Source organism: Oratosquilla oratoria, chromosome 29, assembly GCF_046742065.1.
Source record: "Oratosquilla oratoria isolate Oo_2021 chromosome 29, ASM4674206v1, whole genome shotgun sequence".
In the NCBI taxonomy this organism is placed as follows: domain Eukaryota; kingdom Metazoa; phylum Arthropoda; class Malacostraca; order Stomatopoda; family Squillidae; genus Oratosquilla; species Oratosquilla oratoria.
Genome location: NC_134805.1, coordinates 38,699,865 through 38,714,166, shown reverse-complemented (window position 1 = coordinate 38,714,166; position 14,302 = coordinate 38,699,865). Strand labels below are relative to the sequence as shown.

Below are 14,302 nucleotides of genomic sequence, written 5' to 3'. Positions count from 1 at the left end.
GGTGGCAACTTGACATTGCGCGAAGCACACATGTCCGGCCGACAATTGATAACTTGCTATACGAACATCATTTAAATAGAATTTCAAATACATCCGTACGACACAGCGTACGTCTTGACAAATGGTATCTGAGATTCAAAAAGAGGACCAGTTGCAAGAAATCTGATTACATTATTAAACATTGTAAACTACAAAGAAAGAAATATAACCACAAAATGATAAAATAATACAACTTGGCAAAAAGGCTAACGGCCACAGCTATTTGACCTGAGAGCAAGGCCTTAACAAAAGAACGCCCCTGACCCTGTGTGTCAAACTACACGGCTGACAGGTGGCCGAACGGCGGGGGGGGGGGGGACTGAGTGCTAGTCGACGAATTTCGACCATCATTACAAAAAGACAACCACGTGACACCGGAATACGTGACTATACAGTATATATATATAATATATATATATATATATATAATATATATATAATATATATATAATATATATATATATATATATATATATATATATATTATATATATATAACAAACTGAATGTCATATTCAGCATAATTATGCTAAATTTAGCCTATTTCCCTATAGATAATATTGTATTGATAAGAGGCAAATAAAATGTGTAACAGAAACCGAACGTATTAAGAGGAACAAAAGATTATTTTTGCTAATCTAGAGCATAATTCCAGCTGCTGTCTAGCATAATCCCGATGGAGAAATCTGGTCATCCAGTCCCTGATGGCCATTCCAACCCTTCTTTTCTCTACCCCTTCACCCCCTCCCCTCCCCTCTCTCCCCTCCTCCCTCCCCTCCCCTCTTTCCCCTCCTCCCTCCCCTACCCTCCCCCGCAGCTTCAAATTCCATCCCTTGTCTCGAAAATTATCATTTTTATTTCTTCCTTCGCCTCCTCCTTCTCCTCCTCCTCCTCCATGTCATCATCATTTCCTCCCCCTCTTCATCCCCCCTTCCTCCCTTCCCTCTCTTCTTCTTTACCCCATTTTATCTCTCTCCCTTCCCCCAATCACCTCCTGCCATAACTTGCCAACACGTTGTGACTTTTTTTTTCGACAAAATTATTTCCTCCCTGGCCTTGATGTGGGGCAGTCTGCCTATGCTAAGCATTCCTATTGTACATGAGAAAGGAAAACGGCTATTTGCGTTGCTATGTGTGTGCTAGATAGAAAACTAGAAAAGCACCAGAAAATATTGTAAGGCCCTGTTCACACTGGCGGTTTCAACCGCGGCGGTTCAGTTACAGTGTAGGTCATTAGAGGCGATCACACACAACCGCGTAGTTTTTCCTTGTGAACAGGGCCTAAGTTGCCCGTAAAACTTTTATACGACGCATTATGACCTATTCTGACCGTTTCGGTGGGAAGAGGAAATTTTTCTTCTTCCGTTCTCGTCCATCTTCTCTCTCTCGGCTTTTTTTTTTTTTTTTTTTTTTTTTTTTTTTGGGTGGGGTGGGGTGGGTGGGGGAGGGCCTTCATGAGGGGGAGAAGGAGGTAAAGGGGGGGGCGGGTGTCGGGGCCTAGGGAAGGGCAGGGGAGTCTTTTTTGACAATTACATTTTACAAAGTGACTCGATTTTTATAATTATTGTTATTATTATTATTATTTTCCAATGTGAACGAATGAGAATATTCTTCGGTTATCCATCTCCGCCAGTTTTAAGTGAACAGACTGTAACTATAATGTATATAAGAAAACATGCTCCGCACATCCGCATGACAGTGGAAAATAAATAGAAAAAAAAATAGAAGAAAAAAATTCGTGTTATGAGGAAGGGACAGAACGCTCATTTTATGCGCCTTCGTGTGGGGAAATATATTCACAACTTTGACAAGTTTGACAAAACTATTTTGGCACCGTGAAGTCTTTCAGCCTTGGCACACTCATCGTGCCCCTCACAATGGTATTGGATCACGTACTGGACTCGTGACCGATAGCTACCACTCGTACGGATGTGAGCTCATGTATGGGTATGTTGTGACCTTACACGCACATGCACACGCACACACAAAAATACACACACACACACACACACACACACAAACAAACAAACAAACAAACAAAGTACTTGTCCACCAAAGCTAGGGTACCGGTTTGCAGTGCTGTGATACATTTCAGCCCTGGGTGGGGATCGAACTCGGATGGTTGAGGTGGCAAGCGAGCGCGGCACCACTGTACCAGTGTGTGTGTGTTTGTTTGTGTGTGTATATATATATATATATTATATATATATATAATTTCTTAAGCCATTTCTGGTCTTTTAGAAGAAATTTTATCTCGAATTGTCTAATATTAGACAAGATTTCATGTCTATGCAGCCACTTCATCCTGGTGTTCTAGATGTAGGTGGTGGCCTCTCGTCTGAAGGGGAAGGAAATTAGAAAAAAAAAATCCAGTTCTAGAACCCTCTTTACTTTTCAGGAACTGGATGGGGACGAAGACAGTATCTCAATGACAGTAAGTCTTTCCCGCGTTCAGGTGCACAGAAAACTATCTTTGTGTCCTTTATTGTATTTATTTTATTTATTTATTCATTTATTTTTTTTTTTTTTTTTTTTTTTTTGGGGGGGGTCTGGAGGTTCCAGTAAGATTCTTTGTGATGCCTCGGTAGGGTTGGTAATCCTGTGTGGTATCCAAGGGTTGGTATCCCTTCATTTTGTTTATAATGAAGGTATTTTATCACTTCACATTGAATATATATATGTATATATATATATTTATATATATATAATCAATTTCCATCGCTCCTTTTCTCAGTGTTTCGTACAAAACCGTAAAGATAGTTTTCTGTGTAACTGAGCATATTTTGAATTGACTAGAGGTGAGGAGCATGCACACACATAGGTCTTGGTGATTTGTGATTTAGCAATAATATATATATATATTAATATATATATATATATATATATATATATATATATATATAGTATATATGATATATATATATATATATATATATATATATAGTATATATGATATGTATATATCACACATTATATTTTTATTATTATTATTATTAACTACGTTTTTGTTAGGATCACACCGTTGAAGGTCGTGATTGAATAAAGCACGCATGAAGGTCAGCCTGAAGAAAATCCTTCAAGTTCGCAACCCCCACCGTTTTGGAGGAGTTGGGGGCAATTCACTTTTGGGAGCACCACCGCCTACAAATAATTTTTCTCTAAATATTCTCTCTTAGATTTAATCTAGAAATAGTGCATGGTGGGTGAAATGAATGATATGTACATTGTACTGCGGGTTTTTTTTTTTTATTATTATTAACTTGATAATTTATTTGTTTATTTTTTAAACGGTAAGTATATATAGAATTCTTGATTCTTTAAAACTAAGTTTTATAATTTAATAAAAAGATAACTAAAGTACTGATGTCACCTGTTTTCAATCGAATATAGAAATTGGTTCAAAAATAATTGTTCCCCCCTCTCTCTCTCTCGCTCTCTCTCTCTCTCTCCCTGTCTTTTTCTCCCTCTCCCTTTCCCTCTTTTTCTATATTGTCCCTTTATTTTACTCTCTCTCTTCCTCTTCCTCTCTATTCCCCTTTCCTATATTTCACGCTTCCTCTTCCTCTCTCTTTCTCACTCCCTTCTCCCTCTCCTCCCCATCTATTTCCCGCCCCTTTCCTCCACAGCTTTCTCCCCCCTCCCGTTCCCTCCCCTCCTCCTCCTCCCTCCCCCCCTACTCCTCCCTCCCCCCCTACTCCTCCCTCCCCCCCTACTCCTCCCTCCCCCCCTACTCCTCCTCCCTCCCCCCTACTACTCCCTCCCCCTACTCATCCCTCCCCCCTACTCATCCCTCCCCCCTACTCCTCCTCCCTCCCCTCCTACTCCTCCTCCCTCCCCTCCTACTCCTCCTCCCTCCCCTCCTACTCCTCCTCCCTCCCCTCCTACTCCTCCTCCCTCCCCTCCTACTCCTCCCTCCCCTCCTACTCCTCCTCCCTCCCCTCCTCCCTCCCCTCCTCCTCCCTCCCTCCCCTCCTCCTCCCTCCCCTCCTCCTCTTCCTCCCTCTCCCTCCTCCCTCCCCTCCTCCTCCCTCCCCTCCTCCTCCCTCCCCTCCTCCTCCCTCCCCTCCTCCTCCCTCCCCTCCTCCTCCCTCCCCTCCTCCTCCTCCCTCCCCTCCTCCTCCCTCCCCTCCTCCTCCTCCTCCCTCTCTCCTTCCCTCCCTCTCTCCTTCCCTCCCTCTCTCCTTCACTCCTTCCCTATCTCCTTCCTCCCTTCCCTCCCTATCTCCGTCCCTCCTTTTCTCCCTATCTCCTTCCTTCCTTCCCTCCCTATCTCCGTCCCTCCCTCTCTCCTTCCCTCCCTCACTCCTTCCCTCCCTCTCTCCCTCCCTCCCTTTCTCCTTTCCTCTCTCCCTCTCTCCTTCCCTCCTTTCCTCTCTCCCTCCCTCCTTTCCTCTCTCCCTCTTCTCTCCCTCTTCTCTCCCTGCCTTTCCCTCTCCTCTCTCTGCCTCTTTCCCTGTCCGGCCCTCCCTCCTTTCTTCTCCCTCCCTCCCTTCATCCCTCCTCTCTCCCTTCATCCCTCCTCTCTCCCTTCATCCCTCCTCTCTCCTTTCATCCCTCCTTCCCTCTCTCCTTCCCTCTCTCCTTCCCTCCTTCCCTCTCTCCTTCCCTCTCCTTCCCTCCTTCCCTCTCTCCTTCCCTCCTTCCCTCTCTCCTTCCCTCTGTCCTTCCCTCTCCTTCTCTCCTTCACTCTCCCGCCCTCCTTCCCTCCTTCACTCTCCCGCCCTCCTTCCCTCTCCCTCCCTCCTTCCCTCTCCCTCCCTCCTTCCCTCTCCCTCCCTCCTTCCCTCTCCCTCCCTCCCTCCCTCTCTCATTCTCGCCCTCCCTCTCTCATTCCCGCCCTCCCTCCCTCTCTCATTCCCGCCCTCCCTCTCTCATTCCCGCCCTCCCCCTCTCCCTCCTCTCCCCCTCTCCCTCCTCTCCCCCTCTCCCCCTCTCCCTCCTCTCCCCCTCTCCCTACCTCCTCTCCCCCTCTCCCTCCCTCCTCTCCCCCTCTCCCTCCCTCCTCTCTCTGCCTCCTTCCTCTCTCCCTCATCTTCCCACTCCTTCCCTCCCCTTTCTCCTTCCTTCCCCCGTCTTTTCCCTCCCTCCCGGTTTCTCTCCCTTCCTCCGGTTTCTCTCCCTTCCCCCGGTTTCTCTCCCTTCCCCGGTTTCTCTCCCTCTCCCCGGTTTCTCTCCCTTCCCCCGGTTTCTCTCCCTTCCCCCGGTTTCTCTCCCTTCCCCCGCTTTCTCTCCCTTCCCCCGCTTTCTCTCCCTTCCCCCGCTTTCTCTCCCTTCCCCCGCTTTCTCTCCCTTCCCTCGCTTCCTCTCCTTCCCCCCGCTTCCTCTCCTTCCCCCCGCTTCCTCTCCTTCCCCCCGCTTCCTCTCCTTCCCCCCGCTTCCTCTCCTTCCCCCCGCCTCCTCTCCTTCCCCCCGCCTCCTCTCCTTCCCCCCGCCTCCTCTCCTTCCCCCCGCCTCCTCTCCTTCCCCCCGCTTCCTCTCCTTCCGCCCGCTTCCTCTCCCTCCCCCCGCTTCCTCTCCCTCCCCCGCTTCCTCTCCCTCCCCCGCTTCCTCTCCCTCCCCCCGCTTCCTCTCCCTCCCCCCGCTTCCTCTCCCTCCCCCCGCTTCCTCTCCCTCCCCCCGCTTCCTCTCCCCCCCGCTTCCTCTCCCTCCCCCCCGCTTCCTCTCCCTCCCCCCCGCTTCCTCTCCCTCCCCCCCGCTTCCTCTCCCTCCCCCCCGTTTCCTCTCCCTCCCCCCCGCTTCCTCTCCCTCCCCCCCGCTTCCTCTCCCTCCCCCCCGCTTCCTCTCCCTCCCCCCCGCTTCCTCTCCCTCCCCCCGCTTCCTCCCGCCCCCCCCCTTCCTCTCCCTCCCCCCCGCTTCCTCTCCCTCCCCCCGCTTCCTCTCCCTCCCCCCCGCTTCCTCTCCCTCCCCCCCGCTTCCTCTCCCTCCCCCCCGCTTCCTCTCCCTCCCCCCGCTTCCTCTCCCTCCCCCCGCTTCCTCTCCCTCCCCCCGCTTCCTCTCCCTCCCCCCGCTTCCTCTCCCTCCCCCCCGCTTCCTCTCCCTCCCCCGCTTCCCCCCCCTCCCCCCGCTTCCTCTCCCGCCCCCCTCTTCCTCGGCCTCCCCCCTCTTCCTCTCCCTCCCCCCCGCTTCCTCTCCCTCCCCCCCGCTTCCTCTCCCTCCCCCCCGCTTCCTCTCCCTCCCCCCCGCTTCCTCTCCCTCCCCCCCGCTTCCTCTCCTTCCCCCCGCCTCCTCTCCTTCCCCCCGCCTCCTCTCCCTTCCCCCGCTTCCTCTCCCTTCCCCCCGCTTCCTCTCCTTCGCCCGCTTCCTCTTTCTCCCCCCCTTCCTCTCCCTCTCCCCCTTCCTCTCCCTCTCCCCCTTCCTCTCCCTCTCCCCTCCCTCCCCCTCTCCCCTCCCTCCCCCTCTCCCCTCCCTCCCCCTCTCCCCTCCCTCCCCCTCTCCCCTCCCTCCCCCTCTCCCCTCCCTCCCCCTCTCCCCTCCCTCCCCCTCTCCCCTTCCTCTCCCTCTCCCCTTCCTCTCCCTCTCCCCTTCCTCTCCCTCTCCCCTTCCTCTCCCTCTCCCCTTCTCTCCCCTTCCTCTCCCTCTCCCCTTCCTCTCCCTCTCCCCTTCTCTCCCCTTCATTTCCCTCTCCCTTTCTCCTCTTCCTTTCTCCTCTCCCCTTCATTTCCCTCTCCCTTTCCTCTCCCTCTCCCCTTCCTCTCCCTCTCCCTCTCCCCATTCCCCTCCCCATCATCTCCCTCTCCCCCTCCCCATCATCTCCCTCTCCCCCTCCCCATCATCTCCCTCTCCCCCTCCCCATCATCTCCCTCTCCCCATCATCTCCCTCTCCCCATCATCTCCCTCTCCCCCTCCCCATCATCTCCCTCTCCCCCTCCCCATCATCTCCCTCTCCCCCTCCCCATCATCTCCCTCTCCCCATCCCCATCATCTCCCTCTCCCCCTACCCAGCATCTACCTCTCCCCCTTCCCTCCATCTCCCTCTCCCCCGACCCTCCATCTCCCTCTCCCCCTACCCATCATCTCCCTCTCCCCCTACCCCCCATCTCCCTCTCCCCCTCCCCATCATCTCCCTCTCCCCCTCCCCATCATCTCCCTCTCCCCCTCCCCCCTCCCCATCATCTCCCTCTCCCCCCTCCCCATCATCTCCCTCTCCCCCTCCCCATCATCTCCCTCTCCCCCTCCCCACCCTCTCCCTCTCCCCCTACCCACCATCTCCCTCTCCCCCTACCCACCCTCTCCCTCTCCCCCTCCCCATCATCTCCCTCTCCCCCTCCCCATCATCTCCCTCTCCCCCTCCCCATCATCTCCCTCTCCCCCTCCCCATCATCTCCCTCTCCCCCTACCCACCATCTCCCTCTCCCCCTACCCACCATCTCCCTCTCCCCCTACCCACCATCTCCCTCTCCCCATCATCTCCCTCTCTCCCTCTCCCCCTACCCACCATCTCCCTCTCCCCCTACCCACCATCTCCCTCTCCCCCTCCCCATCATCTCCCTCTCCCCCTACCCATCATCTCCCTCTCCCCCTACCCATCATCTCCCTCTCCCCCTACCCATCATCTCCCTCTCCCCCTACCCATCATCTCCCTCTCCCCCTACCCATCATCTCCCTCTCCCCCTACCCATCATCTCCCTCTCCCCCTACCCATCATCTCCCTCTCCTCCTCCTCCCCATCCTCTCCCTCTCCCCCTCCCCATCATCTCCCCCTCCCCATCATCTCCCTCTCCCCATCATCTCCCTCTCCCCATCATCTCCCTCTCCCCCTCCCCATCATCTCCCCCTCCCCATCATCTCCCTCTCCCCATCATCTCCCTCTCCCCATCATCTCCCTCTCCCCCTCCCCATCATCTCCCTCTCCCCATCATCTCCCTCTCCCCCTCCCCCCTCCCCATCATCTCCCTCTCCCCCCTCCCCATCATCTCCCTCTCCCCCTCCCCCCTCCCCATCATCTCCCTCTCCCCCCTCCCCATCATCTCCCTCTCCCCCTCCTCTCCACCTCCCTCTCCCCCTCCTCTCCACCTCCCTCTCCCCCTCCTCTCCACCTCCCTCTCCCCCTCCTCTCCACCTCCCTCTCCCCCTCCCTCTCCCCCTCCTCTCCACCTCCCTCTCCCCCTCCTCTCCACCTCCCTCTCCCCCTCCTCTCCACCTCCCTCTCCCCCTCCTCTCCACCTCCCCATCCTCCCCCTCTCCCCATCCTCTCCCTCTCCCCTCCCCATCCTCTCCCTCTCCCCTCCCCATCCTCTCCCCTCCCCATCCTCTCCCTCTCCCCTCCCCATTCTCTCCCTCTCCCCTCCCCATCCTCTCCCCTCCCCATTCTCTCCCTCTCCCCTCCTCATCCTCTCCCTCTCCCTCTCCCCCTCCCCATCCTCTCCCACTTTCCTTTGGAATGGGGAAACGAGTAACAACGTCTCTCGTATGTAGCGTGCGTACAAAAAGTATTTATCAAATAAAAGCCAAGATGATAAACTAACACTAGACAGAATTCGCCGCGAAACCAGAGCACTGATAAAGCGTAGTAAGAAAAATCTTGGAGAGTATATTGCTGAGGTAAACAAATCGAACCCTAAAGAATTCTATAATTATGCGAATAAGAAGAAAACGATTACCTGCGACATTGGACCACTAAACAACGATGAAAGTAAACATACGGATGATGAAAATGAGATGGCCTCAATCCTTAATAGATTTTTAGCATCCGTCTTCACAGACGAGGATTGCTCAATGTATCAGCCACCAGAACATAAAATGTCCCAAAACGTTTTAAATCAGCTCATAATTACAGAAAGTAATGTCGTACAAGTAATTGATGAGCTCAAAATAAAGCAAGCCCCGGGACCTGACAAAATTTCACCTAGAATACTGCGAGAAGTCAAAAATCAAATCTGTAAACCCTTGTGCATCCTTTTCAACAAATCTTTAACACTTGGTAAATTCCCATCAGATTGGAAATGTACTAACGTAACACCAATATTCAAGAAAGGGGACAAATCACAACCAGGCAACTACAGACCGATTTGCCTGACTTCGATTGTATGTTAATTGCTAGAGACCGTCATTCGCGACAGTGTAGTGAAATTTTTAGAAGAAAATATGATTATGAAAGATTCATAACATGCCTTCAGTAGCAAACGCTCATGTTTAACTAAATTCTACTTCTTTCATGACGTCTTTAACAAATACGAGGAATGTAGATCTGTTGATATAATTTATCTAGATTTTCAGAAGGCATTCGATAAAGTTCGCCATAAACGATTACTCGACAAATTAAAAACGCACTGTATTTCTGGTAGTATCCACAACTGGATTAAAGATTGGCTCTCTGAGCGAAAACAGAGTTGTAATTAACGGGGTCTATTCTAGCTGGCTCGACGTTAAAAGTGGCGTACCGCAAGGATCAGTTTTGGGACCCGTTTTGTTCTTAATATATGTAAATGATCTAGACGACAGCCTCCTGCAAAGTATCAAAATTTGCTGATGACACAAAAATTACCGGTAAAGTAACAACCACCAAAGAAACTCTGCAATCCGATCTAGACAGAATATCAAGCTGGACAAGCAAGTGGCAAATGAAATTTAACGTTAACAATTGTAAAATCATGCACGTTGGAAGTAACAATGATCACATCCAATACCAAACGAATGGCGAAATACTGGATTCAGTAACTAAAGAAAAAGATCTAGGAGTTTTAATATCAAATGACCTGAAGCCAAGTCAACATTGCTCAGAAGTTGTTAAAACAGCAAATAAATTGGTTGGCTAAAATTTATCGGAAGTCTTCGAAAATAAATCAGAAAAAATATTGCATAACCTTTATAATTCCTTGGTCCGTCCCCATCTCGAATACTGTGTACAATTTCGGTCACCATACTACCAGAAAGATATTAGTAAAATAGAAAGAGTGCAACGGAGAATGACCAAAATGATACCAAGGCTGAGAAATCTGCCGTATGAAGAAATACATAAAAGTCTAAATTTATTCTCACTTTCAAAAAGGAGAATGCGAGGAGATTTAATCGAGGTTTTTAAAATGTTCAAAGGCTTTGACAACATCAGTGTCGAAGATTACTTCATATGAGACCAATCAAATACAATAAGACGTCACGATTTTAATGTAATTGGTAAAAGAATTTCTTCGAATGAAAGTAAGCATTTCTTCTTTAACCGGGTTGTTAATGTGTGGAATTCGTACCTTCCACTGTCGTTGAAAGTAACACATTAACAACATTTAAAAATCGCGTAGATAAATATTTGGACTCTATTCCGCAAATAAAATATTATCCATTGCAATAAAAGATCTGACAGCCCGGCATTTAATTGTAATTGGATAGGATAGTGGTAGTGTTAGTTCATCTTCTATCGCCTAGTTACCCTGTTTTCTTAACTGTAGCTTAGTATAGTAAACACAAACAGCCTCGTTAGGGCCAGTATGCCTGCTTTTGTTTGTTCTTACTTTGTGATCCTTCCCCTCCCCTCCCCTTTCCCCTCCCCTTTCCCCTCCCCTTTCTCCTCCCCTTTCCCTCCCCTTTCCCCTCCCCTTTCCCCTCCCCTTTCTCCTCCCTCTTCCCCTTTCTCCTCCCTCTTCCCCTCCCCTTTCTCCTCCCTCTTCCCCTCCCCTTTCTCCTCCCTCTTCCCCTCCCCTTTCTCCTCCCTCTTCCCCTCCCCTTTCTCCTCCCTCTTCCCCTCCCCTTTCTCCTCCCTCTTCCCCTCCCCTTTCTCCTCCCTCTTCCCCTCCCCCTTTCTCCTCCCTCTTCCCCTCCCCTTTCTCCTCCCCCTTCACCTCCCCTTTCTCCTCCCTCTTCCCCTCCCCTTTCTCCTCCCTCTTCCCCTCCCCTTTCTTCTCCCTCTTCCCCTTTCCCCTCCCTCTCCCCCTTTCCCCTCCCTCTCCCCCTTTCCCCTCCCTCTCCCCCTTTCCCCTCCCTCTCCCCCTTTCCCCTCCCTCTCCCCCTTTCCCCTCCCTCTCCCCCTTTCCCCTCCCTCTCCCCCTTTCCCCTCCCTCTTCCCCTTTCCCCTCCCTCTTCCCCTTTCCCCTCCCTCTTCCCCTTTCCCCTCCCTCTTCCCCTTTCCCCTCCCTCTTCCCCTTTCCCCTCCCTCTTCCCCTTTCCCCTCCCTCTTCCCCTTTCCCCTCCCTCTTTCCCTTTCCCCTCCCTCTTTCCCTTTCCCCTCCCTCTTTTCCTCTCCCCTCCCTCTTTTCCTCTCCCCTCCCTCTTTTCCTCTCCCCTCCCTCTTTTCCTCTCCCCTCCCTCTTTTCCTCTCCCCTCCCCTCCCTCTTTCCCTTTCACCTCCCCTACCTCCTTCCCTCTCCCTCTTTCCCCTCTCCCCTCCCTCTTCCCCTTTCCCCTCCCTCTTTCCCTTTCCCCTCCCTCTTTCCCTTTCCCCTCCCTCTTTCCCTTTCCCCTCCCTCTTTCCCTTTCCCCTCCCTCTTTCCCTTTCCCCTCCCTCTTTCCCTTTCCCCTCCCTCTTTCCCTTTCCCCTACCTCTTTCCTCTTTCCTCCTCTTTCCCCCTCTTTCCCTTCCCTCCTCTTTCCCCCTCTTTCCCTTTCCCCCTCTTTCCCTTTCCCCTCCCTCTTTCCTCCTCTTTCCCCCTCTTTCCCCTCCCTCCTCTTTCCCCCTCTTTCCCTTTCCCCTCCCTCCTTTCCCCCCCTCTTTCCCTTTCCCCTCCCTCTTTCCCTTTCCCCTCCCTCTTTCTCGTCCCCCTCCTTTCCCTTCCCCCTCCCTATTCCCCTTCCTTCCCTCTTCCCTTCTCCTTTCCCCTCCGTATTTCCCTTCCCTCTCCATATTCCCCTTCCCCCTCCATATTCCCCTTCCCCCTCCATATTCCCCTTCCCCCTCCCTCTTCCCCTTCCCCCTCCCTCTTCCCCTTCCCCCTCCCTCTTCCCCTTCCCCCTCCCTCTTCCCCTTCCCTCTTCCCCCTCCCTCTTCCCCTTCCCCCTCCCCCTTTCCCCTTTCCCCTCCCTCTTCCCCTCTCTACTTCTTCTTCCCCTTCCCCCCTCCCTCTTCCCCACCCCCTCCCTCTTCCTCTTCCCCCGCTCTCGTCCCCTTCCCCCTCCCTCTTCCCCTTCCCCCTCCCTCTTCCTCCCCTTCCCCCTCCCTCTTCCCCTTCCCCCTCCCTCTTCCCCTTCCCCCTCCCTCTTCCCCTTCCCCCTCCCTCTTCCCCTTCCCCCTCCCTCTTCCCCCTCCCTCTTCCCCCTCCCTCTTCCCCCTCCCCCTCCCTCTTCCCCCTCCCTCTTCCCCTTCCCCCTCCCTCTTCCCATTCCCCCTCCCTCTTCCCATTCCCCTTTCCCCTTCCTCTTCCCCTTTCCCCTTCCTCTTCCCCTTTCCCCTTCCTCTTCCCCTTTCCCCTTCCTCTTCCCCTTTCCCCTTCCTCTTCCCCTTTCCCCTTCCTCTTCCCCTTTCCCCTTCCTCTTCCCCTTTCCCCTCCCTCTTCCCCTTTCCCCTCCCTCTTCCCCTTTCCCCTCCCTCTTCCCCTTTCCCCTCCCTCTTCCCCTTTCCCCTCCCTCTTCCCCTTTCCCCTCCTCCTTTCCCCATCTCCTTTTCCCTCTTCCCCTTTCCCCGCCTCCTTTCCCTTTCCTCTCCCTCTTCCCCTTTCCTCTCCCTCTTCCCCTTTTCCCCTCTCCCTCTTCCCCTTTTCCCCTCTCCCTCTTCCCCTTTTCCCCTCTCCCTCTTCCCCTTTTCCCCTCTCCCTCTTCCCCTTTTCCCCTCTCCCTCTTCCCCTTTTCCCCTCTCCCTCTTCCCCTTCCCCCTCTTCCCCTCTCCCCCTTCCCCTTTCCCCCTCCCCTCCCCTCTTTCCCCTTTCCCCCTCCCCTCTTTCCCCTTTCCCCCTCCCCTCTTCCCCCCTTTCCCCTCCCTCTTCCCCCCTTCCCCCCTTCCCCCTCCCTCTTCCCCCTCCCTCTTCCCCCTCTTCCCCCTTTCCCCCTCCCTCATCCCCCCTTTCCCCTCCCTCTTCCCCCCTTTCTCCTCCCTCTTCCCCCTTTCCCCTCCCTCTTCCCCCTTTTCCCCTCCCTCTTCCCCTTTCCCCCTCCCTCTTCCCCTTTCCCCCTCCCTCTTCCCCTTTCCCCCTCCCTCTTCCCCTTTCCCCCTCCCTCTTCCCCTTTCCCCCTCTCTCCTCCCTCTTTCTTCCTCCCTCCTCCCTCTTCCCCCTTTTCCCCCCTCCCTCTTCCCCTCCCCACCTTCCCCTTTCCCCCCTCCCTCTTCCCCTTCCCCCCCTCCCTCTTCCCCTTTCCCCCTTTTCACCCCTCCCTTTCACCCCCCTCCCTCCTTTCCCCTTTCCCCCCCCTCCCTCTTCCCTCTTCTTCCCCCCTCCCTCTTCCCCTTTCCCCCACCCCCTCCCTCTTCCCTTTTCCCCATCCCCCACCCCCTCCCTCTTCCCCTTTCCCCCCCCTTCCTCTTTCCCCCCTTTCACCCCCCCCTCCCTCTTCCCTTTCCCCCCCTCCCTCTTCCCCTTTTTCCTCCTCCCCCTCCCTCTTCCCCTTTCCCTCCCCAACACCCTTTCCCTCTTCCCTCTTCCCCTTCCCCCCCCACTTCCCCTTTCCCTCCCTCTTCCCCTTTCCTCCTTCCCCTTTCCCTCCCTCTTCCCCTTTCCCTCCTTCCTCTTTCCCTCCCTCTTCCCCTTTCCCCTCTCTCTTTCCCTCCCCTCTTCCCCTTTCCCCTCTCCTTCCTCTTCTCCCTCCCTTCTTCCCCTCCCTCTTTCCCCTTCTTCCCCTCCCTCTTTCCCCTTCTTCCCCTCCCTCTTTCCCCTTCTTCCCCTCCCTCTTTCCCCTTCTTCCCCTCCCTCTTTCCCCTTCTTCCCCTCCCCCTCCCTCTTTCCCCTTCTTCCCCTTCCCCTCTCCTTCCCCTTTCTCCTTCCCCTCCCTTCCCCTTTCTCCTTCCCCTCCCTTCCCCTTTCTCCTTCCCCTTTCCCCTTTCTCCTTCCCCTCCCTTCCCCTTTCTCCTTCCCCTCCCTTCCCCTTTCTCCTTCCCCTTTCTCCTTCCCCTCCCTTCCCCTTTCTCCTTCCCCTCCCTCTTCCCCTTTCTCCTTCCCCTACCTCTTCCCCTTTCTCCTTCCCCTTTCTCCTTCCCTCTCCCTCTTCCCCTTCCCTCTCCCTCTTCCCCTTTCTCCTTCCCCTTTCTCCTTCCCTCTCCCTCTTCCCCTTTCCCTCTCCACTTTCCCCTTCCCTCTCCTCTTTCCCCTTCCCTCTCCTCTTTCCCCTTCCCTCTCCTCTTTCCCCTTCCCTCTCCTCTTTCCCCTTCCCTCTCCTCTTTCCCCTTCCCTCTCCTCTTTCCCCTTCCCTCT

At 53.7% G+C, this 14,302-nt stretch overlaps 1 protein-coding gene across 2 annotated transcripts in view; it reads left to right on the top strand.

Annotated features, from left to right (window-relative positions):
* Window positions 1-14,302, top strand: part of Cds (CDP-diacylglycerol synthase) — an 88,205-nt gene that overhangs the window by 39,613 nt on the left and 34,290 nt on the right. The window contains exon 2 of one of the 2 annotated variants that reach the window (XM_076212090.1): window positions 2,437-2,472. The exons of the other annotated variant lie outside the window; for it this stretch is intronic. Coding sequence (XP_076068205.1) covers window positions 2,437-2,472 — 36 coding nt within the window. The remainder of the gene's footprint in view (window positions 1-2,436; window positions 2,473-14,302) is intronic. 2 annotated transcript variants of the gene reach the window in all.